Source organism: Mauremys mutica, chromosome 2 (genome assembly GCF_020497125.1).
Source record: "Mauremys mutica isolate MM-2020 ecotype Southern chromosome 2, ASM2049712v1, whole genome shotgun sequence".
NCBI lineage: Eukaryota > Metazoa > Chordata > Testudines > Geoemydidae > Mauremys > Mauremys mutica.
In genome coordinates, this window is record NC_059073.1 from 89,477,469 (window position 1) to 89,504,989 (window position 27,521).

At 41.5% G+C, this 27,521-nt stretch overlaps 1 protein-coding gene across 1 annotated transcript in view; it reads right to left on the minus strand.

The window, feature by feature from the left end:
* LAMA1 (laminin subunit alpha 1) overlaps positions 1-27,521 on the minus strand; it is a 144,977-nt gene that overhangs the window by 11,282 nt on the left and 106,174 nt on the right. The window contains exons 41-58 of the mRNA XM_045007964.1: positions 27,042-27,135; positions 26,382-26,498; positions 23,588-23,770; positions 23,121-23,275; positions 21,078-21,221; positions 19,654-19,787; positions 19,185-19,335; positions 18,499-18,623; positions 15,308-15,458; positions 13,932-14,076; positions 8,319-8,460; positions 6,726-6,840; positions 6,171-6,341; positions 4,850-5,001; positions 3,853-4,038; positions 2,988-3,192; positions 1,657-1,769; positions 487-676 (exon numbers count right to left, since the gene is read on the minus strand). Of these exons, the coding sequence (XP_044863899.1) occupies positions 487-676; positions 1,657-1,769; positions 2,988-3,192; positions 3,853-4,038; positions 4,850-5,001; positions 6,171-6,341; positions 6,726-6,840; positions 8,319-8,460; positions 13,932-14,076; positions 15,308-15,458; positions 18,499-18,623; positions 19,185-19,335; positions 19,654-19,787; positions 21,078-21,221; positions 23,121-23,275; positions 23,588-23,770; positions 26,382-26,498; positions 27,042-27,135 (2,673 nt within the window). The remainder of the gene's footprint in view (positions 1-486; positions 677-1,656; positions 1,770-2,987; positions 3,193-3,852; positions 4,039-4,849; positions 5,002-6,170; positions 6,342-6,725; positions 6,841-8,318; positions 8,461-13,931; positions 14,077-15,307; positions 15,459-18,498; positions 18,624-19,184; positions 19,336-19,653; positions 19,788-21,077; positions 21,222-23,120; positions 23,276-23,587; positions 23,771-26,381; positions 26,499-27,041; positions 27,136-27,521) is intronic.

Below are 27,521 nucleotides of genomic sequence, written 5' to 3' on the forward strand. Positions count from 1 at the left end.
CTTTCCCTTTCCTTCCAGACCTAGTTAAATAGCCTTTTCCCTTAACCACATGTCTGGGTGATTATTCAGATCCGCAAGGGCTAGCACCAGAAGGCCTAGCTGTTGGAGCACCTGCAATGTTTGCCTCCAAATCATGGTACACCTAGCATGTTACTGGCACCTTAGGGGTTCGGTGTTCTCCAGCCCTACTACTTACAACTCCATGCAGGCAAACTCAGAGTTTCCAGGCCACTCTGAAGGATTTTCCCATAGAAGGGATGATTGCAGCTTTGGCTTATTACCCCTCTTTTCATTAAATAATTGTCTCTCAATAAGCTGAAGTACTTTATAGGCTACAAGGTGCAGGACTGACTTCACAGTTAATAAGAATAAAAAAGAGAAGTCCATTATTCAGTGGCCAAGTCCTGCATGCAAACACTCTTGCTAATGTGTGGATAAGGCAAGCAAAATTGATTGCAGGTGAGGTCAAGCCTCTTGGGTACCTACCGTGTGCCATTTGCCATCACTGATGGCCACAGGGTGAAAGGCTACTGCTTTTCCTTTTCCAAGATCAAATAAGAAATAGAGTTGTCCCCCATGAAGCTGAAGGGCTGCATAATCAATCTGGTTCTGGTGAGCCAGGTAGTAAATCAGGCCACTAGTGGCAAAGGTTCTCAGATTCAGCTGGATAGAAAGTCTAGACAATAAAAATAGAATATTTTTCAAATCCTTGTTCTATAGTGATAGAAAACTTCCCTTAAGACTAAAAATTATTGGTTTAAAAAGGACCAAAGCAAATTATAACCCACTAGATATGTTTGAGAGCATAACCAATAGAGTTTCCACAATAAAAAGTAATTCCATATATCAGAAACACACAAACAGCTTGTCACAGGGTGAGTGGGCTCTTTAAGGGGGGTTGGATTCAGCTGCACCTTCGGAGGAGGGGAGGGATAGCTCAGTGGTTTGTGAGTTCAATCCTTGTTTTTTTTTAAAAGGCTCAGCCCACTTCTCCAGGTAAAGGAAATGAGCCCTGGGCTAACCTGGTAGAAGCCTGTGACTCATAGCCAGGCCTGCTGGGATATATAGAGAAGCCTGAGTTCAGGGAGAGACTAAACCGATCAGGGAGATGCTTCTTAGCACATAGACAGATATCTAGGGAGTGTATATAAGAGCAGGGTGGGAAGGCTGGAAACCAGCCTACTGGTGGAAAAACTGAGCAGGAAGATTCTCCTTAGCTCTCAGAGCAGGTGGCCGGAGGAGTGAGTGCAGAAGGGGGCTCCTGCAGGGGATCCAGAGGGAACTGAGGAAGAAGTTTCTGGAATAAGACCTGGCTGGAATATTTTGGGAGGGGAAGGAAAACCCTGTGAGAGATTTAGAAGCCCACAAGGGGCACATAGGACAGCTATGCCTGAAGAGGAAGTCTGGGAGACTCTGATTTTGAGTTAAACAATTACTTTATGTTAATAAAGAAGATCCTGGGAGAGTAGTGTAATTACAATCCACCAGGTGTGGTGCTTTAGTTGATAATGGCAGAGTAAAAAAACTAAGGCAGAGGCAAGGTCTGACGCTGGGTTTGGGGAGAAACCCTGCTCCACCACTCCTTCATAGAAATTGTTCTCTATTATGCAGCTAAATGCAAGACTATGTGTCATGTGTAATTCAAGATATACCTACTTCCTTCTGACGGCTGACTGATTAAAAAGCAGTACTATGTGGCTCCCTTTAGCAAGGCCAAACTGGTGGGCACCAGGAACATGATCTGGTATTGAATCCTGTGCACACTGTCCCTGTTAATGAAAGAGCTTCATTAAAGAGAATACTCCACAAGAGGTATTAAAATATTTTGTTGCTTAAATAGTACTGTTTTATGGCGACCTAGCTGTGCTGTATTCTCCGTGTGCAACTGCCACACTGGAAAAATGTGAAGTGTACTGTAATAGCAATCGCCTGACCTCTCAGATGGTTGGGACATTTGGCAGGCACAAAGAAAACTAGTTATAATGACTAGCCCATGCTTCACAGCACTAACACAAAAGTCTCTGCTAGTTAGGTGTTACAGCTTTTGATTTATTAATTTACTTCCAGTTTACTTATTCATTAGTCTCTCAGTCTTTGTCTCTGGGAGGTCAGAGTAGAATTTTGGTGTGAAATTCCTTAGCTACTCTTGGGGAGATATTCTCACATATTCAGAGCATCAATAGCTCTGAATCAGAGTATGAAACGAAATTATAATACAGGTCTCAGACGGCTTAGCATTTCTTTTTATAGGCATGTGGTATAAAATCCACAAAACCTACGTCCTCCTCCCACATAAAAATGATTACCAGACACTCAGGAAACACTCATTTATAAAAATACACAGCCTCAGAAAGAGAAAAGTAATGCTGCATCATGTTCTTGGGAATGTAGCACACACAGGTATTGTGCGAACTACACATAGACCCAAGACTCACAGGTAAAGACTGTGATACGATTATTGATCATGTGCCTCCACAATGGTCCAGGCTTCCTCCTCAGCAATGAAAGCACGGCAGGGACTAGCAACTGTATGCACATGACCACTGAGTTTTTATGGTGACATAACATTGATTCAATCAACTTTAATTTGCACTGCAAATCTCAACATAGATCCACTTTGGCAGGAGAACACGCCTAGAATAGCAACTACTCTCTAACTTCACCTGCCTTGATGGCTATATCCCCCTTTTTTTATGGAGAACTCCTCAGTTGCAAGTGTACAGGTGGCTGATCATTGGCACACTTAACTGCATTTCCCTTCCTCACGGCCTTCCAGGTGTAAGGCCCAGAAGTGACTGCTGTACAGAGGTATAGTATGATATACTATTGCTTTTTCTCTTACAAACCATCTTTTCAAGCCCTTGTTCATGTCCTTTACATTCATCTCTATCTCTCCATGGCACAGAAGGGAAGTAAGCGTACGGCTCTGTATTTGGGGTTAACAAAAACACAGCTAGGATAGACCTTGCTCCCCCATCAATACTCACTTTGCCGACAGGAGCAGCATGCACTAAGTTTGTAGTATGTACTTTCTCAATATTAGTAAGAGGCCGCAGAGGAATTGGCAAAGGCCGCAGTTCTGGTTGAATCTCAATATCTTCTGCTTGGATGGCAGGTTTAGGCTTCTCTGAAAGCAAGCAGCTGTCCATATCCACATGTTCGTACCTCACGGCAGTGGTGAAATCCAGAAGCCTGGGTTTACAAAGGAGAGGGCTCTGAGTAGAGGAAAGTACTTTACAAGAACTTACCCACTTGTCAATGGGTGAAGACTTGCACGTCAGTGGAAAATGCTTCAAAGGGGTTAAGCACAATGGGAGAAAATCATTAAAGAGTATCCTCTAATTCTATACAACAATATTCATGCAACAGTTTTCTTGGCCAATTATCTTATTTGTGCATGCAAATCAGATCACTGGGAACCCAACTGTTTTGTGCAATGTATCTACATACACTAAAGGCACTTTTGAGTCTGACTGAATATCTGAAAACGTGGCCTGCAACACTCATTGATGCAAGTTTGATACTAATCTCTTTTGCATTTTACTATTTATTACAGAGTGCTGGCATTATGCTTGCCCACAGTACAAAAAAATAATTAGATATGGTCCATTCACTGGAGATCTTATAGTCAAAAGCAACAGTTTTACAGCAAAAGCTGCATCCGACGAAGTGGGTATTCACCCACGAAAGCTCATGCTTCAAAATGTCTGTTAGTCTATAAGGTGCCACAGGATTCTTTGCTGCTTTTACAGATCCAGACTAACACGGCTACCCCTCTGATAGTTTATATTTTATATTCACAGGAATGCAGTTCCATTCTCCAAAAGAGTGCTGCCATTTACTCTGACTTACTGCATGTTAAAGATCAGATTTCTAATACAGCCGTAAAAAGATCCTGTCATCTTGAACCCAGAAATGCCCTCTCCTGCTGGAACCCCACCAGCGTAGAAGTTGGAAATATTCATGGGGCTCGTTTCTGCTGACAAGCCAAGTCTCAGTTCTGCAGGATTACTTTCATCCACTTGTACTATTATCATCCTGAAAGGGTGAAGCGGAAAAATCATTCAACAAGGAACTTAATTTCAACTTCAGTAATGCCATGTGCTAAGAAATAAAGATTCAGTGGCTCTGGAACACTTTTTATAGTGGGGGTGCTGAAAGCCAGCAAAACTGTAAAGCACTGGTCCCCACATCTTTTACCTCATGCCCCCCTTACTCCTGTCTGAACCCCTCTCCCGTCCCCTAGAGCTGGGGCTGGGAGCAGAGCCCCTGGCATGGGGCCGGCAGCCGGGACCCCGGGTACCGGGCCAGCAGCCAGAACCCTGGGTGCGGAACCAAGAGCAGAGCCCCGCGTAAGTGCAGCACCCCCCCCACACACACCCTAGTTCCCACGCCTATGTAAAGATTCAGTGATTTTGATAATCCACCTACACCATTTACAGCTAAAGAGGTTCTTTGAAGAATATTTTATTATTTAGTAGGATGGATTTGTTGAGTAGCTTTAAAAATGTGATGACTAATCCGGTTACAGCAGTAAATTGGACATGTATGTTTCTTAGTCAAATAAGTAAATAGTCAATTAACTGTCTACTTTTTCTAGCAATATTTAGTACATTTTACTCAGGTGGTCCAGACTGTCTAAAGCTTTCAAGGGAGCTTTCATGCACAACTTAATCACTGGCAGTATGCAATTACCATATAAATCAGGACTCTTCCATTAACAACAGAAACACACAAGCCTGATTATTCCACTGAAATGAGCTAGCTAAGTCAGTTCTTCAGGGAACATGGTGAACTGACAATGACATACAGTAATTAAACAAGTGGCACTGTTCACAGTCACATGTACCTCTTATTCCGGATCAGGATGACAGAATGTTCTTGCCCATCACTGTATGTTCCATTAGCAGGCTGGAGGATGATTTTTCTAGTACTTGCTCTGTCTCCTGCATTAATATGCACTGCAAGATGACCATCAATCAGCATGATGGAAAAGAAGGGCTGTGGAGATTTAATCATTCCATTAATTTTTTTACTGCAACTGTTTTCTTTCATACCCTATCAATAATACTTAAAAGGGTGATTTGGTCAAATCTGCCACCAAATTTAGGTGTTATAGACAAACTTTGATGAACTCCACAACCAAAAGAAAACATCCATCATTTATTTTATTTGTTTTGTTTATTTTTGAAATTTCAGTGGAAACAGTTAAAAAATAAAATACCAAAACACAAACTGGCCCCTGCAGTGTTTGCAAGTCAAACATTGTAACACTTGTGATAGTGAATGAGAACAGATAAAAGCTAGAGAACTAAGCCTTCTAACTAAAGAGACATGAAAGCTGAGAGTCCCCCTGTCCATGGTAAAAGCTCAGGTAAAAACCCACTCTCTTTATATCCCCATATGACAGTACTAAAGGAAGCTGTGATGCTGTCCTTGGATGTTGCTTGGGAGCTCCATCTTTCATACCAGCCACCAAATAGCAGGTGTTAGATAAATTTGAATCCAACCACCACCACCTGCTGCTGGAAAGGGAAAGCAGCGTTGTCTCTCCCTCTGTTCTCCCTCTCATTCCAGAGCCTCTTGAATGTTGTAGGTTGAGTGGGTCTCTACTATCCTACCCTTCTATCAGCCTCCTGGCTGCTACAATCAGATGTCTAGGGTGCCTTCACTCTACTTCCTACCCAATCTCTGTGTTTGGGTCTTCCTCCCCACTGCCTGCCTCTGTTGCTGTTCATAGCTTTTCGAAGTAGTAGCAGGGTGAAACTGACCTGATTCTTTTCAATTTCAACCTGTCCACATAGAAGCAGCAAAATCAACAATATTCACTCTGCCACAATTCTGCAAAACCCTGAGCAGCAGCAGAGATATTGGAGTTGTCTGTCTGCAGATTCAGGAACACAACACTGCATTGGTTTACCTTTGGCCCATATTTGGAAGACTTTCTTTGCAACCATCAGGGCTAGATATATTTTTTTTAATTTGTAAGGAAAGTTTACATTCTGAAAGAGTGGATGTCATTTGCTTGAGAAAAACTTTCTACTCACACCCCAGTGGATTTTTTTCTAGCATTGCTATCCAGTTTATATTCTTAAACTAAACAGGTGATCAGACATGTTGAAGCAAAGTTGTGAAAAAGTATTTAAGGTTTAAAAGCAGTTAGTACCAACCAAATGTGCTTGTCTGCGTCGTCGCTTCTCCATTCCTTTGCTGAGACCAGCCAAGATGATGCCACTACTGTTCTTAGTAGCAAAAGTTACCATCAGTTCTGATTCTGGAGACAGGGACTTAGGTAGCAACTCAATGTAGCCATCATTCAAGATGCTAACACTACGGATAGGCTGTTTTGCAAAAGGAGAGAAATAAATGATAGCTTTTGTCCCCTATGAGATGTCCAGTGTGAAAGAACAATACCAATGGTGGACTAATTGATAATTTCTCAACAAATCGATACACTTCTACTCTCTACATTTAATCATAGAATATCAGAGTTAGAAGGGACCTTAGCAGGTCATCTAGTCCAACCCCCTGCTCAAAGCAGGACCAATACCCAGAGAGATTTTTGCCCCTAATCGGCCCCCCTCAAGGATTGAGCTCACAACCCTAGGTTTAGCAAGCCAACGCTCAACCACTGAGCTATCCCTCCCCCAAAACATTGATTCATTGTTTAATACACAGCAATAATCAGAGTATAACAACCCAACAGAGCTGCCAGAGTTTCCTACCTCCAGTATGCAGCCTTTTCTCACACCATATGAGTTTTTTAGCAAGTCAAAGGTAGAGCGGGATATTTCCAGGTTCTTAATGCATCCCACATATGTTCTTCTGTTAAGCCCTTTCCTGAAAGAAAAAAAATAGTTTCCATGGTAAAAACAAAACACTGGTTTAATAATTTAAATTGGGATTTATTGGGAAAAATGTAATGTTACATTATTCAACAGGAAAAGGAGAGATTGATTTAAAGGGCTGATCCTGCTCTTTAAAGTCAGGGTTAGTTTTCTCATTGTTTTTAATGGGAGCAAAATTGAGCCAAAATGTAGCTGCACAACATACATTAAATCTTATCTGAACTACCAGATCTAGAAGAGACAGCACTAAAAGCTGAAACACACAAATGTACAGCAATGCACTGTAAAACCAAAGTATGACTCATTTCCAAAGCTGGTGGGGAGGAATGGGGGGAGCATGGGGGCAGGAATCCTCAGCTGCAATGACACATGCTCAGTGAGGGAGGAGGTAAAGGCACTCTATACCACCTATCCCACCCCTTCCTTCTTATTAGATCTTTCTGGGGAATAAATTGTTCTCTGGTGCAAGTTAGAACAATCTAAGACCTGGTCTAACTTGGACTGGCTCATTGTGCCTTCCTAGGGGTTCAGCTGTGGGCACTAATTATCCAGGCACAGAGATGCCATATAAAAATCTAACTACCTCATTTGCAGGAAAAATCAGATATAGACTTTAGAGCCATTATATTGAGAGTGAATTAAAGCAGCTTGAAGAATTGACCAGTGTGGGTGTGTAATAGAGAAAGCATATGTTGTAAACTGGAGACATCCACAAATTATTTTTTTTTAATGGCTCCTATTGGGATATTTTATTTTTGGTCTTCCTCTAGTCCAAGTACTGAGACGGAGTTGCAAAAATTCCATTTTAAGATTTTTTAAAATCTATGCTGAAGAACAGGTTTTTTTTCCATTAACGCTAGTTGGAAACCATGGTGTCTACATAAAAATTACATGCATTCAGACTATGGTTTTATTTGATTTTATTTCACACTTCAGTAACATATAGACTGATTTGGCTATTTTAAAAAGAAACAAGGTCCTCACTACTCTATCTATAGGTATTTTAAAACCATAAACATTATAAACAGCACTGAAGTAATGACAATTGTTATTTAAATACGAGGTATAAAGTAAAGTATAAAGACATCAGCATGGACTACATCTTGTAGATGGTCAGTTGATCCCTGGCACTTAGTGGTTCTAATTACGTAGTGTGGCCTACAGGATAGAACACTGGACTGGAACCCAAGAGCCTTGGTCTGCTTGTAACATTGGGGCGGTAATGTCACCTCTCTGCTTCAGTTTCCCCATCAGTAAAATGGTGACAATGATGCTTACCTCCCTTTGTAAAGCACTTTGAGATCCACTGATGAAAATAATTAATAATAATGAGTAATGGCCAGATCCTCAGCTGGGGTAAACGGTTGTAACTTCAATGGAACTATAAATTTACACAAGCTGAAGATTCTCCCCAATACTTACAAACTTGTAAACAGATGGGAAAAACAGAAGGAAGAACGAACTCTGTACCTCACAGCCCTGGATCTTGGCAGTCCACCAATGTAAATTGGGTCCTTATCTGAGCGATTGAGGTCTGAGGCTACCCCAGGGGATTCTCCTTGCTTGGTTTCTTTATAGTTAAGATTATATGCATCCATGACGGCCAAAACTCCTGCAAAGCAGGGAAGTACAGATCAGCAGATAAAAACACTAAGACATGATTTTCAAGCATGGCAATATTTTTGTATGAAACATACAATAATTTCCCAAGTAAAACAAATACAGGTATAATCACTATAGAAGTTGAATCTATTTTACTCTCAAGATTTTAGATAAGCTAGCCAGTTCTTTTACCAAAAACAAACAGATTTTGGAGAAACCAACAGAAAAGTATCTATATATAATAAATAAGGATATGATTCTGTCACGGCGGTTGCTGATCCCATTACTTTAATGGCCCTCCATGACTTCTTCAGCTACAGCCCGCTGCAGTGGCAGGGTTGGAGCAGCTCTCAGCCCCTGCCCAGAAGCAGCAGCAGGACTGGAGCAGCGGCTGGTAGTCAGCCCCCACTGCAGGAGCAGTGGCCCAAAGCTGCAGGAACAGCAGGCTGCCACTGCAGAAGCAGTGGCTGGTGGCCACTGGGTCAGCCCGCAGGGGCCAGAGCAGCTGTCTGGAGCAGTGGCCCAGAGCAGTGACTTGGCAGCAACTCAAGCAGTGGCCTGGGGACACCAGAGCAGCAGCCCGGGCTGCTGGAGCAGCAACTGGAGCAGCAGCCCAGGGCCAGCGGAGATAGAGCAGCGGCTGGGACCAGAGCAGTAGCCAGCGACAGGTCAGCCCCTAGGGCCGAAGCAGCGGCTGGGTCCACAGCAGCCCCAGGGTAGAGCAGCAGCCAGGCTGGGTCAACCACCACTGTAGGAGCAGTGGCAGGACTGGAGCACTTGCCAGCAATCAGCCCCTGGTGGGGTTCCCACTGGAGTCCTCCCCTCACAGACAGGGAGTTCGCCTCACACCAGTCACGGGCTTCCATGAATTTTTGTTTATTGCCTGCGCCCTGTCTGGGACTTTTATTAAAAATACCCATGACAAAATCTTAACCTTAATGAGATCGTGGGAATTTAAAACAAAATAGCCCCTCTGTGAATGGACACGCCCTCACTCTTCTGGGGAGGAGACTAACAAACTCTGCTGCCCTGTTCAACACCAACAAGGGGCTCTGCAATGCTGGAGTGGGTGGAGTTTAAAAAGGGGAAACTGCCCCACAGGAAGGAGCGGTGAACAGGAGGAGGGCAGCTCTGCCTCAGAGACTGCTGACAGCAGAGACAGGCCAGCTGAGAGGGAGACAGCAGCAGGCCCCACCACTCTCAAAACTGCACAGCCCAACTACAAAGCAGTATGTCCCGAGAGGAGGGGCCAGAGATTGACCCCATTAAAAGGCAATAAATATGTTGACAGAATAAGCCCAAAGGGTTGAATCCAGAAAGCCTGCCTGATTGCCTGGCCATCTTTGCCTTTCTTTGTTTTCATACAGATTTCCCTCTCTGAGGGAAAAAGAGGGGAGAGGGCCTTTCTTTTGGCTGTTTGTTTTACTGAGAGAAGCCCTTGTGTGCTACAAATTGGGAGGAAGGACATTATAAATGCACAGAAGTGGGGACCCTGCTCGCCCACACCTTCAAAAATCTTTAAACATAAAAAGAGGAAAGCTATTGTCTAAAATTTATCCTCATGAGTCACCAATAAATCCTGACCACAAATCGACTCCGTAGGTTTGGGTAGTTAGGAGTTTTGCTAAACCCTCCATAGAACTCCTGCATTTTAGGTGCTTAAATGCACTTGTTCTCCTTTGGCTTTCCTTAACATTCTTGCAGTGCCTAAGAGCACTGTCTTCTGGAGGTCACTGATCATGATGTCTTGTATCCTAATGTGTTCTCGAATTGTTCATTCATATCCTTAGAGATTGCTCCAAGTACTCCAGTAATCACTGGGATCTTATTTGTTCTAGTCTTGCATAATTGTTCCACTTTGTGGCAGAGTTCTTCATACTTCATCATCTTCTCTTCTTGTTTTATTTATTTTTTTAATGTTTCTGGCTGCTAGTAGGCAATATCAATTGCCGTGTTCTTGTTTGTCTTTTCTACAAAAACTGTGCCCAGCCTCTTTGCCTGCACTGTTTGGTCTGTGAAAATTGCCAGATCCCATAAAATCTTAACCTCTTCATTCTCTAGAGCTCTTTAAATGTGGTGGACATAATACCACATGTTTCATTTAAATCTGTTATTTGGCTCAGAGGTTCCAGTGAAGCCACTTGGCGATCTCACTGTGTCTGGTCATATATTCCCTCCCAGCTCTTGCAGGAGCTCAACACATGTGGCACCATCAAGTCCTGTTCGGAACATAACTACTCTCCAAACTGCAGTATATGTCGGTCAATTTTGTTTCCAATGTAATTAACCCTTAAGGGTGCACTTATAATGAGGCCCTCTGTCAATCTCTTGAGGGTATTCTTTTACTACAGTTAAGGGAAACTGCACCTGCATGCCCAGCCAGGGGTGGCTCCAGGCCCCAGCACGCCAAGTGCGTACTTGGGGCGGCAAGCCGCGTGGGGCGCTCTGCTGGTGCCGCAAGGGCGGCAGGCAGGCTACCTTTGGCGGCTTGCCTGCAGAGGGTCCACTGGTCCCGTGGCTTCGGAGGACCTCCCGCAGGCTTCGAAGCTGCAGGACCAGTGGACTCTCCGCAGGCAAGCCACCAGAGGCAGCCTGCCTGCCGTGCTTGGGGCGGCAAAATGCCTAGAGCCGCCCCTGTGCCCAGCTGGCCCCTCTCTTTGGCAGAGACCCATGTCTCTCTCCCTCTGACCAGGCTATTTCCAGGTTGCACAGCTCCCTGCCTATCCTGTGAATTCCAAAGCAAAGTGAGACTGTGTTAGCAGGCTTGTTTTCCTATTCTCCTGAGTAATTGTGTAATTGCCACAATTAAATTACCACACAGCTCTTTCTAAGCAAGTGGATTTATTCCTAAAGTGAACACATTACAGAGAAAACACATTAAAACAATAGAAGAACCCACACACATGCTAATAAGCTTATCAGAGATCATCCTACCCCTACCATGGGCTCTGGCCAGTGAACAGTCCTTCAAACCCAACTGTGGGCAAGTCTACATTACAAAATTAAATCAACCTAAATTACATTGATGTACAGCCACTGCTGTAACTGAATCGACTTTACCCATCCATACTATGCTCCTTGTGTCGGTGGTGTGCGTCCTCGACAGGAGCGCTTGCACTGATTTAACTGCCAGTGTAGGGCACTGTGGAACAGTTTCCGAAAGGCGGCAACAGTTCAAGCAATGTAATGTCTGCACTGGCATTGTGTTGACCTACCTACATTGACTTTAGAGCTATGCCTCTCTCAGAGGCGAAGTTAAGTCAGCGTAGTGGGCGAGTTACATCAGTGAGAGCTACATCTTAGTGTAGACACTTTCAGAGTTAGGACAACGTATGCTGCCTTACGCTTACTCTTACTAATTCTGTAGTGTAGACCAGGCCTGCGACAGTCTTGCTTCAAACTAGGCTCTGTGAAAGTCAGCACCCTGGTCACTTAGAACACCTGGGGCTCTAGGTGTGGCTAAGGTGGAACACAGCACTTACACCTGTTTGTAGCCTGACGAGTTAATGAGGTGATTAGATCACCAACCGGAGAACCCAGGAAGGGAAGCGGAAAGTTGAAAAGGCTAAGTCAAAGAGCAGGAAGCAGGTCCTCATAACTGAGGCTAGCTGGTTGTATTGTACCCGGAGCTTAAGAAAGAGAAACAATAAACACATGTGGTGAAGGTACCTTGGTGGACCTGTGTGCTGATTAATTCACCCAGAGGGTTTACCAGCCAGGGTTTTCCTGGAGAGGAAATGGGACCCCATTCACACCCACCAAAATTTTTTTCTGTGGTCACAAGTTCATCAGCTGTTAGCTCAGAACAAGCACGCTCATGAATCTGTGAGTTACTCCTTTAGGCTGTTTGAGCCTTTTGATCCTGGGAATAGGTAATTCAGAGACAACGGACCACTCCCCAGGATAAAGCTTCAAAAGATCCAGTCCAGATGTGGGCTTTTTCATTCACCTCCTTGCAAGTATTTCCTAGGAAGCCTGCTCAATTCCCAGATGCTTGTCTTAGCCCTTTGTTTAAAAGAATCCTTTGAAGTACATAACACTTCCACTTCCCATTAGTCATGTCTCCCAGACAAGTTACATACAGTCCCACAGTAACACACAAACATTTACATTTTTAATACAGTGAGCTCCTAAAATACTTAAACTTAACAAGGTTTAACTTAATTCAATAAGGTTTGTCCAGGATACTGCAGGAAGTTGTCACACTGTCATACCTGCTACAAGCTATGAGTTTGCTAATATTTGATCACCAATGGGTTCGATCTCTCGCCATCACTCTCTGTGCACCGATTTCTGTGTAACTCTTTCAAGTCTTTCTTGGGCAATTTGCTTTCTCTTTTCTTTTATGCTTTCTTGGGCTGGGACACATGCTCAGCTATTGCTTGTTATTGCGACCAGAGGATCTTCACTTTGGTTGATTCCTCATATAATTTGCTGTTATATTTTTCACTGTCTGTAGCAAACCTTTTTCTCCATCATATCATCAGATGTACATCCTACCCACCTCTTGACTCTTGATTCATTACTCTGTGCATCACCAGGAACTTTCTTGTTTGGATGTCAAATGTTTTCTTCTCTTGATTCCACTTGATTGCTCTAGCAGTGTATGGTACTACTGGAATCACCCACATACTAATGGCTCGGATTAAATTCTTCTATGTGAGTTTTATCCTAAGAGCCATTCTTATTTGTCAGTAATATTCTTTCCTCACTTCTTCTTTAACTTCCTCATGTTGTAACTTCAACAGTTCCCCAATTCCACGGTATTTATAGAGGCCATGCTGAGAGATATCTTGGATAGTACCTTCTTGCATGCCATCTGACTGTACCAGTTTCTCTTTACAAACACCAATGCAAATTTAGCCACCCTAACCCATAGCTTTATGTTTTATTATTAATTATTAATTATTATTATTACAGTAGCACCTAGAAGTTGTCATGGACTAGAACCCCATTGTGCTCAGCGCTACACAAACACTGAACAAAACGATGGTTCCTGACCCAAAGAGCTGGACTGCAATGCATAGAGTACTGAATATCAATCAAGACAGAGATGGGATGTACAGCTAATGACCCGTTAGAGAAAAAGGTCTGCTATTAACCCTTATGGACTCCTCTTGTGCACTTATAATGAGGCTGTGGAGGAAACAATTGACTATGAAAAAGATAACAGTATTCCAGTGTTTAAAGACTATTTAAATTGTTTTCCTTTCTTTCTACACAATACACATAAAAAATAATAATAAAAGGAATAATATTAAGGCCAAGCTTCATTCATGCATCAGAGTGTTCATATGTCACGCAACAAACTGGCACTGGAATTACTTTCAACAAGAGAGCACCACAAAAATGGCTGTCAAAGAATGAATGTGCATTGGGAATAACCAGACAAAACTGGCATGGAATGGTGACATTCCTAATGACTACTTCAGACATTTATTTGTAAAATCATAAACATTTACTTTTCAGTCTGTGTCCTACCTTGCTTCTTGTTACGACTGAATGAGATTTTGTACCATGTTCCATTATTGTAACGATTTTCGGTTGTAAGCGTAAGAGGTCCTGAACCAAGATCAACAGTTAATCTAACTTTACCATCAACGAGCTCTAGGGACAAGAAATCTCTCTGCAGAAAAAAATATACAGATACAGTGAGTGAAAAAAAGTATGTAATAACAAATACTTCAAAGATCTTGGGATATCCTTATAAAAAATTGCAAGTGACTAATGTATCCAATATCTTGTACTCAGGGCACCTACTTTTCCTATGTTCAGAAAATCTATTCTCTTTAATACCATTTAATACCTCTTTACCTCTTTAATAGCCCATCTCTATTTCTAGTAAAAGCAAAATCAGGGATCCTAGAAATCTTTTTGCCACGGAAAAATGCATAATTTGCATTTTTAGAGAGAATCTAGTTTTTACTATTGCCATGTGGGGCAGACAGCCCAAGCCCCAGTGACCCATTTCATTTCAGTCACAGAAAAACGTGGATTTTTATGTTTTTTTAATGGGAGAATTTTGCGTTTACCATGGGAAAAATAGGATCCCTGGTAATAATACTCTAGAAGGATATCCCCATATTTGGATTCCTTTTGTTTTTACCCCATTACTATGCAAGGTGGTCTGACTCACCATCAGGATTGCTTACCCCATTTGCTGAGGCAGGTTTCAATAATTAATGTCACATATACATTTGCTTTGTTGATTTTGGGCCTCTTGATAATCAGGGGCGGCTCTAGGAATTTCGCCCCCCCAAGCACGGCGGCACGCTGCGGGGGGCGCTCTGGTGGTCGCCGGTCCCGCGGCTCCAGTGGACCTCCTGCAGACGTGCCTGTGGAGGGTCCACTGGTCCTGCGGCTCTGGTGGAGCATCCGCAGGCATGCCTGCGGGAGGTCCACCCGAGCCGCGGGACCAGCGGACCCTCCGCAGGCATGCCTGCGGCAGGTCCACTGGAGCAGCGGGACGAGCGGACCCTCCGCAGGCATGCCTGCGGGAGGTCCACCGGAGCCGCCTGCCACCCTCCCGGCGGCATGCCGCCCCAAGCATTCGCTTGGCACGCTGGGGTCTAGAGCCGGCCCTGTTGATAATATCTCCTTAGATCACTATCCTTTTTTAACATATTTTGAATTATCATCATGGACTAGTACCCCATGGAGAATATTTATATTTTAATTCTATTGCTTCAAAGAGATTCTCAGGGGTCAAAATCGTATAAGATATCCATGTCACAATACAAGGTGATAATTGGTTCCAAGACAGAGAAGCAGAAAGATGGGGGAAAAAAATCAAACCTTTACCAGGTTCATTTCTAAATACAATTTTGATCAATGTAAAATCTCAAACGTTTTCTTACAGTGCCATTAGAAGCAAGATACAGCAGGAGCCCATTAGGTGAGAAGGTGCTGAAAAACATGATTATCTGAGTCACAGTGGAACGGAGGGCCCTCTCCACAACTGAATACCCACTGCCATCAAAATGGAAAGAAGTGTCTTCATCCTGTGGGCTATAAAAATGAAAAAGAAGTTGCTGAAATGCTCTATACCACAGGACAGATTTGCATTTTTCCAAACACAATATTTCATATGCAACCTAGGAGAATGAAATCAGTTGGGACAGCCACTAGCAATATAATTAGGAAGTGAGACCGTAGAAGGAGACTTGAATCTTGTATGTCGTGAATAATTAAAGGCTTCCAGCCAAGCGCCACTTTTATTATTGAATCTCTGAATATCTAGTTTAGCTTTGGGGGAGAATTTACACAAGATAGAAAACTAGTCTTTACCACTTTTTATAAAAGAAAAAACACTACAGTTCCCAAAGGAAATGATTAATTGCTACCACTCTGACTCTCAAACTTACAGAATACCATGCATTTTTCCAAATTCCTTGCATAACTGCATTTACATTACAGCAAATATTACATCTGATGAAGTGGGTTCTAGCCCACAAAAGCTTATGCCCAAATAAATTTGTTAGTCTCTAAGGTGCCACAAGGACTCCTCGTTGTTTTTGTTGATACAGACTAACACGGCTACCACTCTGAAGCAAATATTCTGTTATCCTTTTTTCCTTGCAATGCTTCTAAAAACCACATTTTTATACATAATCATGCAACACCCTCTGCTGGTTCTAAATGGGACATTCTACGAAAAGTTGTTGCCAAACCTATTTCATTTCAGCCCTATTAAATATACAAACATTTAGAGATGTAAGCAGAAAACACTCCTGCAAAATGGTACACTGACCACCAGCGTTACCTACTGGTGAAGCAGGGATATGGCAGGATATATCCCTTTTCCATTACAGTTCTGTCTTGTGAGGTCTTTCCCTGCTTTTGTGGCTCAGCCCCCTCCCTAGCCAAGTCACACATTCCAGTCCATCCTTTTTTGGGATATACAAAAGAAAGTCTGATATCGGGGAAGGCTTTCGGTGCCTGTAACAGCTTCAGGACTTTCTCCTTAGTCTGGGGACTTGGAGTTTGGACTCTTGAGCATTCGGGGTTTTCCCCTGCTGGATTCCCTGCCAAGTAAAGGGCCCAAAACTATTCCTTAATTCGTTGTTCTCCAGCATGGGGTTTGTATACCCCATTGCATACCCTTCCCCAAATCCCCACCCTCTCGTGAAAAAAAAATAATCTGTGTTTTGGTCGGCTTTCCCAGCTTGGTGAAGTACCTGAAAACTACATGGCTGTAAGGAAAGGTACCACTGCATAATTCTGGAGTTGGCATTCTTCATGTTGTTCAACCAGCAAAGACAGGCATGGTCTGTTACTAACAAAAAGGGATTTCCCAGCAAACTGTATCTTAGGGCATCTACCACCCATTTCTGAGCTCAGGCTTCTTTTTCTATGACTGAATAGGCCACCTCCCATGGGAATAGTTTTCTAGTTATATAGAGGACCGGTGGTTCCTCTCCCTCAACATCCTGGGAAAGGATTGCTCCAAGTCCTACATCAGAAGCATCTGTTTGTAGTGTGAACTTTTTGGAAAAGTCTGGATGAAAAAGCACTGGTTCCTGACACAGAAAATCTTTTAGAGTCCTAAATGCCCTGTCGCAGGCCTCTCACCAAACAATTTTCTTAGGACTGGTATCCCTCACGAGGGTTGAGAAGGGTGCTGCAATTGTGATAAAGTCAGGTATGAGTTGTCTATAATAGCCTGCTGGGTCCAAAAGGCATCGTCTCTGTTTTTTGTTATTGAGATGAGGCGGGCTGCTAAGGCATGTACTTTTCCAATTAGTGTTCATATCTTGCCCTTCCCCACAGTGTAACCGAAGTATGCAACTTCCTGGTTTGCCATCTTACATGTGGCCAGGTTCACAGTGAGTCCAGAACTCTCAAGGTCCTGTAGGTGACATGTCGTATGTCCTCTTCCATTGTGTCTCACATCTCTCATGGGAGTGATCACAGGTTCTCATGGACCTGCTGTCCTGGTTCAATGGCTATGTGATGATACAAAAGGTGAGTCCATTCAACATGGCAAGGTTGAAAATATGGCATGGAGGGATTAAATTGGCTTCTGCATTTGGACCTCCTGCTTTGGTTGAAGCTCTTCCCCCATCGGTATGGCTTGGAATTCTGGGGTCACTGGTGCTTGAGGGCCTAGTTCAGGTGGATAGGGTGTTATGAGGAGTACCTCTTGGTTTTTACAGGCCTTCAGAATGTTGGTGTGGTATACTTGAGTTTCCTTTTTCTTTCCTGGCTGCCAGATTTCTTAGCTAACTGATCCTCCTTGTCTCACCACATCGAATGTCCTCTTAGATCACTTTCTATCTAAGTCCTCTTCTTCCCCACAAGATAAGTTAAAGAATCAAATTAAAGTTTCTGCCCTTTGCAGGCTTTGTCAGGTCGGTGTTGCCAGGTCTCTGGCTGTAGAGTTCCTGGGCTGGACTTTCTCAGAGCTCAGAGAAGAGATCTGCTCCCTTCCACTACCTGCCTCCCAGTGAGCTGCTCTTCTTCCCTTTTTAAACTCCACCTCCAGCTTGTGCAGGCTTTGCAGGCATAGCAGGGCAGAGTCACCTGGGCCAGAGCTACTCCTTAACCCCTTGTTCTCCAGTGTGGGGTTTGTACACCCCATCACAAGTCCACAACCCCTTTCCAGAATAACTGTGAGAGTGGTAATAAATATAATAACCACAAATTTGGAGTGGACTTTTAAAATAATACTTTAGACCTCTTTCTTTCACTGGGGAGGAATAAATATGCCTTGTTTGAAATGATTAGACAAACCAAATATTCCAAAAATATAGATGTACACTGGTATTCATTAGTGTCAATGGACAAACACACACAACCAATGTGAAAATATATGTGGCAAGTTGTGGAGCCATTTGATCAATTGTAGAACCATATCATGAACTGAAAAACCATGTGGTAACTAAATTTGGCATGCACCTTAAAATTCCACTAATAATCAATGCAGTATTGCAATTTGCACAAGTGCACTACACTTTTTAACTAACATACAAACATATATAAAAGGTTACGACTATATACAGACACTCCCACTCTATGCTTTTCAGGAAAACAGTGGTCAAATCACTACCTTCCAAAGCATCCATTGCATGCGCCCTCTCTTTCAATGTAGTTCCAAAGACCAATAGATTTTCCATTCAAGGATGCCTCTCCCATGCATCCTTTAAAATGAGTCACCTTAACAGCAGGCGATTTCTATTAGAGAGGAAACATATTAAATTAATACAATTAATGTTAAATACTTTGGAACTTCTCCAGCAAACTTCTCCATTCAGTTCTAATTCATGTTAGGGGAAAATCATAACAGAAGAACAAAAATGTTTTAGCATTATTATTAATAATCAGACTTCACATAGCTGTAGAAGAGTTTTGCAATAAGTAAAAAAGAAAATTAAAAGTCCTGACCCATTTATACTCAATTACATGGATAACAATGATAAATTATTACAAGTCATGGAGGATAGGAAATAAGGAGAAACAGAGGAGAAAGGAAACTATTTAGTATGAATTAACACCTCCTATGCACTCACACTCAGCACTTCAGAATTACCATTTTAAACACAGTTTCCTGGGGATTTTTATAATGGGATGATAGCTCTGGATAACATTTTGCACCCTTGCCTTTTGCGCAGCACGCCTGACATTTCTTGGTCAATTATCCCTGTAGAGTATCTAATTGATGCAATTATTTCTAATCGAAAAAGTATTTCTAACAGGATAAAAACCTTTTACAGTATAGCATTTTCAGATTTTCACCTTGATTTGCCCTCCAAGTCCTCCAACAAATATTAGTGTCGATTTGTTTAAATCCAGTACAGTAGCTGTCCCAGGAGCAGTTGCAGTTTTACTTAAGGACTTCTGATTAGAGCTTGTTTCCTCTATGCTCAATGTACCAGTTTTCCCAAACCTGACAATCACAAATACAAATGGATTAAACGCTTTCAGAAGTTACTGTGCATGGTCCCTGCTTACTGCAGAACTACTTCTTGCACTGGGTAACTAAGTAGCCAGTACACTTCTACACTGCACTAAACCACGCCTCCACATTAGGTAAAAATTCATTTGAATTTACTAGCAGAAACTGAACTTTCATTTTAATCCATTTTACAGAATAAAATATTTATGTTACTCACATTAAGGGTGTCCTGGGCTGTCAATAGGCCTCCTAGGTGCTACGGCAATACAAATAAATAATGAAGGAAGGAAAGAAGGAAACCTCTGTTACCTGGTTATATGTATTCTGTGCCATTTGTTGTTGTCAATTTGAAAATTTGGATATTCCAGTCTTGTTGCTCCTGATCCCACATCCCAAAGGAAGGCCACCTTACCACGTCGCATCTCTACTGCCAGGAAGTCACTCTGGAAAATAGTGATTCTTGCTTTAATGCATTACATAGGGTATGTCATTTTGTTTTGTTTAATACATTTCTTTCCAGCTGGATGATTATAAAATCTCATATCTGTTTCTAAAACTCTTCCTATATAGCCTACCTTCCCGGATCTTTACGATGAGCCAAATCATGCCAAAGGCTGCGAGTTTGTCACAGATTCCATGACTTTCTGTGACCTCCGTGACTTTGCAGCCCGCCAGCATGTCTGGCTCAGGGGCAGCTCAGGCAGCCCCTGCACCAGTCGCACCGTCTGCTGCTGGGGAAATCTTGGTCCACTGTGCCCCCCAGGTAAGCGCTGCCCAGATCCCACCTCACCCTGTCCCATGTCCCAACCCCATCCCCTCTCCCACAGCCAAACTCTGCTGCTGCTACAGGGGTCCTGGGCCGCACGCCACCACCCATCCCCGCACCTGGGCTTCCTACCCTCCCAGGGGTATATAGTAAAAGTCATGGACAGGTCACAGGCCATGAATTTTTGTTTACTGCCTGTGACCTGTCCGTAACTTTTAATAAAAATACCCGTAACTAAAACATAGCCTTAGTCATGCCCAATGAAGGAAACACCTGCAGTAGAACAAGCAAACTCGTCCGAGTGGTACATGTCTATTTTCCCTCCACCTTCTCCCCTCTCTTACACCTGGAATGATCTCAAAAGGTCAATGCAGAAATAACAGGAACATGAAGCACTGCCAGTGATTGTATGCAGCTATGCAAACCATGCATCTACTGGGATGGTGGGGAACTTGCACTGTGCTGTCATGGGAGCCCTGCCTGATCCCAGCTCAAGCACCCAACAAATAGTGACTCCACCTTGTGGAAGGAGGATTCCAGGCAAGATAATGTACACAAGATCACCTTTATCTTGTATAAATATTATCCCATACATTGAGCAAGGACCTCGACATATGACCAACAGAGCCAAATCTTGTTTTCTCTGTAAGAGCAGGGGACGACCCTGGCATCAAAACCAGTGCACTGTGTGCATGTGTGGTGCAGAGTGAGGGCAAGAGGCAGGATTGCTGGATCTTCTGTTCTTATCCTCTTTCCTGCAGGGTAGGGTGGGTGGCATGTAAGGATCTGTGGGGATTACATCAGCCCTACCATGGTCCGGGGCAGAGGATCATTTCCCTCCTTCTCCCATATACATCTGCCCAGTCCCTAGCCTGGCTACTTGGTACAAATAAGAATGTAAGTCAAATATATGATATATTCAGAGATAGGCAACATTTTTAGTGAATCTCCACAACACTGAACTTACATTGCCACTGCTTCCCAAGTAGAAGAGGAGGTTGTCAGGTTCAGTTGTTTTCACATTTAATGTTAAGGTGTTGTAGTTAGTGGAAGAAATTTGGGGTGAGTAGGCACGAATACAGTCTCTGTCTGCTGAGATTGCAACTTTAATCTGGAAAAAAAAATGGTATACTCTGTGTACACAGCACATACCTCTGGAATACGGATTTAGCCTTTGGCTAGCTAAATTCAAGCCATGTGTTGAGACAACTTCATATGATTCTAAATATTTGTCAGTAGGATTAGCTACAAACACACACAACTATTGACTGGCTGGATATGAGTTGAAAAAGCGTAGTGGTTTAGACTATACAGAATAGGGAAGAAAGAAGTGCCTCAAAACCTACTGGTCTAATCATGGGATTTAGAGCCAGAAATTCAGCATCCAATAATAAATCTTGAGCTTGAGGGCACATACGAGGAAAAACACTATATTAATAACAAAAAAGACTGGAAGTCTTGAGAAAATGTGAAAAGTCTCAGAGTAACAAACAAACAAAAGGACAACAAACCTTGGGGTTTACAATGAGACAAAAACAAGGTAGCTAAAAATCAAATAGTCAAAGCATCTGCAAGAAATAGCTATGACAGAAATTCAAATTACTAGCAAAAAAATTAAGTAATTCTTTAGAATATCTGCTTAGGAGCCATTTAAAAGTTCAATTTAATAAAGATGCACTTACATGGCAGATTTTTGACTCAGATTATCATTGTTACAAATATTGGGTTCATTGCTGCAAACCCTTGGGCACTCTGCTAACTTTAGTAGCTGTGTTGACTCACATATATGAGAGTTTGCACGATCCCTAGCCCATCTCTATTTCTAGTAAAAGCAAAATCAATCAGACTGAGGTGCAAGACATCAGGGTAGCTCATCTTCATTGCCCAATTCAATATTATCTCTAGAAATTAGTTGCAATGATAAAAAAGCCTTATCTTCATCAAATTCTCAGAAAAATAAAGATTACAAGGGAATAATATGAGTCTTTAAAACTGAAAGAGAGGATTTTACTCATAAGAGTTTTACCTTTTTCCCGTAGAAACCTCTGTAGTCTATGATACACCAGAAAATACTACTCCCATTATTCTATACCAGGCTCATTAATTTTCCATGACCGGTAGATTGTGAAAAAGAAGCATTCATGTGTATGCTGGGTTTTATTGAAAGCACCAGAAGCCTGGATATTTTTTCTCTTTTAAATCTAAAATCATATGCCCAGGCTTAAATCAAATGTATGGGGAAATGTTACTGGTCTCAAAAACTCTCTGTGTCTAATTATAACAAGGTATAGTTCATAATGTGGTTTAATTGCTTTTGTTACTTTGAAATGGATCAAAGTTTCAAAATGACCAATATATTAATTTGAAATGTGGCAGCAGCTTCTAACAAAAAACCAAAAAAAGTAAAGGTTTAAGTATGTGGATTTGGTTAGATATGTTTGACAATCTTATGGAAAGAATTGATGCTTGCGTTATGATTCATTCAAGGAATCTCATCATAATCCTTCATATCACCGATAAATCCATTCCAGCCTCTCACACCAACTCCCTTCCAAAAGCCTGGAGATGCACCACCCCCTCCCCCTCCCCCACCCACTCCAAAAACAATGCCAGCTCTATCCACTCATTTGTCTGTTGCTCACACAAACAACTCTTTTTTTCCTGGCACATGGCATCGGATTATTTTTAAAGGAGATTCTCCCTTAAAAATAAGAGGCAATGGGGGGGAAAAAAGAACAGGGAAATAAAACCACAAAAGCTCAGTGCTCTGACAAACCACAGACGCAAAGAGATTAAAGCTCAAAGTCCGAACTCACACCAAATGCCTCAGTATTGCAGTATATATGTGATATTGATAACACTAATAACTTCTGTTACACCAAAGAACAACAGGATGGGTAGGTTAAAGAAGGAGTATAAGGCTTTTTGCCTTTAACATATTTTTTTGTTGAGGAGGCACAAGGGAAACCAATGACCTTGAAGCTAGAAATTGCAGGAAAGATGTACTTACAGATGCTGCCTGTTTGCGGGCTTGACTGATGAGCTCTTTAATTTCAGACAGATTTCTGATCAGGTTCTCTTCCAACATTTTCAGAGGTTTCAGCCTGTCAAATAAAAGACTGGCTTGTGCTTCCACTTCTTTAACTTGTCTTTCAGCTGAGGCTGCTGCCAAAATAAGAATGAGACGTTCAGACAGGTTGTGAGGGAAATTCATTATTCATTCCTGGACTGCATTGGCCTAAATAATATATTTGGGGGAATTTATTTCAGTAGCTTTCAACATCAAAGAGAAAAAATATACATGTATAAAAAACGTATGTGATTTCTATGTATTCTGTTTTAAAAAGAAATCTACAGCTAGTGCATTTTTCTTTAGTCCATCACACTATCCTTATTTTAAGACTAATTAAGTTTAAATATTAGAATCATTTCTACATGCAATGACATTTCTACTGTTCAATGAAGCAGCTAACTTACCAGCTTTTGAGGAGTCCATTATAAGTTCATTGGTTTTCCTCAACGTGTCATTAACCTTGGACAATTCAGAAGAAGTGTTCAGCAGCTTCTGATTGAAATCCACAATGTGGCTTAAACCAGCAACAGCACTTGTGTTAGCCGACACAGCCAGCTCTTTTGCTTCAAAAATTTTGTCACTGGTATCTGAAACATTTACATTTAAGGATTATTTATATATCCCAATTATCAGAAAAGTCATTTTTCTTATTGGTTTAACAAAGTCACGTAAGTAGAGACGGCAGGGTCAGGTTCATAACAAATATTTCAGGATTGACAAAAAGGAATCATTCTTGGCATTCTAGACTATATTGTTACAACACCATGTTCAAAGCTTTATAATGATTATAATTGATGGCAGAAGTTACTTTTTCAAAGATTTATAAATTGGCTAAAAAATGTTATTTTTTGGCTGAGCCCCTATATGTAAAATATAATCCCTTAGAACAGGGGTTTCCAAACTTGGTTCGCGGCTTGTTTAGGGTAAGCCCCTGGTGGGCTGCAAGATGCTTTGTTTACCTGAGCGTCCGAAGGTACAGCCTCTCACAGCTCACAGCGGCCGTGGGTCGCCGTTCCCGAACAATGGGAACTGCAGGAAGCGGTGGCCTGGCCCACGCCTCTTCCCGCAGCTCCCATTGGCCAGGAACGGTGAACCACAGCCACTGGGAGCTGCGAGCAGCCGTATCTGCGGACGCTCAGGTAAACAAAGCATCTCGCAGCCTGCCAGGGGCTTACCCTGAAAAAGCTGTGACCCAAGTTTGGGAACCCATGCCTTAGAATGAACAATTTAAAACAAAACACATAAATAAGCATAGGGCCAGATTCATGATATGCAGTGAATCTCAGGGCTTTAAGAGAGCTCAAGTCAGATCGTTAGAGCTGGTCAAAATTCTTTTATTTAGATTTTTCAATGATTTTTTTCTTCAACATTTCAACCCAAAAAAAAATTGAATAGAATTTTCACAAAAACAATTCTTGTTTCTTGACTAACTCTAACTATTATATGAGCACAGAACTACTAAATGGTAGACTTGATTCTGTCTTTATGACACTTTAAAAAAGGTTTGTGACACTGCACCCCATATTCTTCATAGTGATATTATTACACGATATGATTATGGCATAATTATGATGCATTTTGTACAAAACGGGTCATGTGAGGTGTCATTGGAAAAGTGATGATTTTCTGAATATTTATCCTATTTGTATGTACGTATCATTTTTGTATCTAAAGTTAGGAATATTGACAATGTATCTGTATTTCAAATGCGCTTACTCTGGGTGACATCCACAACTAGCCTTAATGGTACAACAATGAAGAAGTCAGACAATGCTGATGGAATTGGAAAAGGTACGGAGAAGGGCAAAAAAATCAAATGATTACGAATATGGAACAGCTTCCATATGAGGAGAAATTAAAAAGAGATGACTAAGGGGGCATATGACAGAGACCTATACAATTATGACTGGTGTGGAGAAAGTGAATCGGGAAGTGTTATTTATTCCTTCACTTAATACACAAACCAGGGGTCATGGAACAAAATTAATATGCAGCAGGTTAAAAACAAACGTAAGGATGTACTTCTCGCAATGCACAATCAACCTGTGAGGCTCCTTGCCAGGGGATGTTGTGAAGGTCAAAAGTATAACTGGGTTCAAAGAAGAACTGGATAAGTTCATGGAAGATAGGTCCATTAATGGCTATTAGCCATAGTCAGGGATGCAACTCCATGCTCTGGGTGTCCCTAAACCTCAGCCTGCCAGAAGATGGAATTGGATTGCAGGGGATGGATCACTTGATAATTGCCCTGTTCTGTTCATTCCCTCGGAGGCAGGTGGCACTAGCAATTCTCGGAAGACAGGATACCAGGCAAGATGGACCATTGGTTTGACCCAATATGGTCACTCTTATGTTCTTATGTCAGTTAGTAACCCAACCCTACCATTTAAACATAGCTTTTTATTTTCATTAATGTCGCATTTCGACGCAATTTAAGATCCTGTATTGTGAAACAGGGTGTTTTAAAGCTGCTCTAAATCTTGACAAAGAGTGCGGATCTAGCACCAGCTCTGGAAGCCTTAGAGATAATTCCCATAACTGAAGAAACATTAATAGAAGTATCATATTTTTTTTCCATTTTTAATTTTTCCCATTAGCCTCTATGAACTTTGGGGCTGTTCTTAGTTTAAAATACTGAGCTTTTAAAAAAAATAAAAAATGATGATTCTTGTATGGCTTTTGAACAACATGGAAAGTAAGAGAGCAAAGGACTTTTAAAGTTAAATGAGTCCAGTATTTATATTGTCAAAACATTTAGATTTAACATTTAAGATATATGGTGCAATGCAGCTGATTTTTAAACAGACTGTTGTTATGGGAAAACAAAACAATTAACCTCCAGTACAGTTTTTTCCATTTAAAGCTGATTAAGAATTTTAGGACCTGATTCTCTTTTTCACACATTATAGTTTTACACCAATATAGTTCCATTGCCTTCAGAGTTACTCCTTATTTACACCTGTGTGAGAGGAGAATCAGGCTATAATCTTTACATCACAATGCAGTTCCACTGTTTTCCATGTTAATTAGATAAATGGAAAACATCTAATTCAATTTCCTGTTAAGGCAAGAGGCTAAATCAGCCTCCAGCCTGATTTATTGCTAGGCTGCTCTATCGGACTTCAGGAAGGACTGTATTGTGTTTTTATCAGATGGCATTGCAATAAGGACATGTGTGTCAAGATACATTTCACTTACCATTAGGCAATGCTCGCAGTGCCAGCAGTGAATCATTAAGCTGGTCAGTAATTTTATGAGCACTCTCCTGAATCTTTTCCACTTTTTTTTTCAATCCATTCAATCTAGACACAAGGCCTGTTGGAATAAATAGCTGTGATTGTTCTATGCACATACAAATGTTAGGACCATACAGTCCAGACTAACCGCAAATTTTAAAAATATTTAATAAATTCAATAATTGATCCAAGAGAGCTTTTTTGTTTTCTTAAACAGAATGAGTATTTCAGCAAATGCATAGAAGTGCAATATGAGTATGGTATATGCTTCACACTCCATGTTGATCACATCCTCAGTTACTATATCACAAATCCATGAGGATTCACTCAGCGTTGTCCTTCTTGGTCAGGTCAATCAGTTTTGGTGAGAGAAGAGATGAAGGGAAAAGGTTTACTTTAAATAATTGCAAAGGAAAATTACTTTCTTCATTTGCCAGCAAAACAGAACAATAACTACATTTATCCGGGATACATTGTTTTACTCTTTTACTGTATAATGCCTGACTATATAAAATGTTTAACTTTAACTTACGTTCATTTAAAAAAAAATTAAAACTTTGTTAACAGTGCAGGAATAATTCTATCAAAGTACCATTAAAATTGTACATTCTATGAAACTGACCTTCATTTTTCCTCTTCAGATTTTTTGTTTCATTTAGAAATTTAGAACTAAGCTGTAAAGTTTCTTTCCCAAGAGAATCAAGAGATTGCTCTGGCTGAAAAACCAAACAACATTTACTATTTACTATGTATGAAAAGAATAGGTTCAACTGAAAGAAATTCTAAGTATCTATTGCTTTTTAAAATATATTATTTGTCTAAGAGTGAATAAAAAATCCAATTTCACAAACTGTATGAATACATAATACAAAAATAATTAATCGGTGAATTATGGTGAATCTCAGTATGATGAATATTATTTACTTGTTTCCAGTAGTGCTCACAATGTGCTATGCTTTTCCTAAATATAAACGAGGCACAACCCCAAAGAGCTTACAATTGAGAAGAAAAACAGGAAAAGAGATAAAGACAGTTGTACGGGAAAAGAGTATAATATAAAAGTAAAACTGCAGAGAAGCGTGTGGATCGGACACAGACTTCT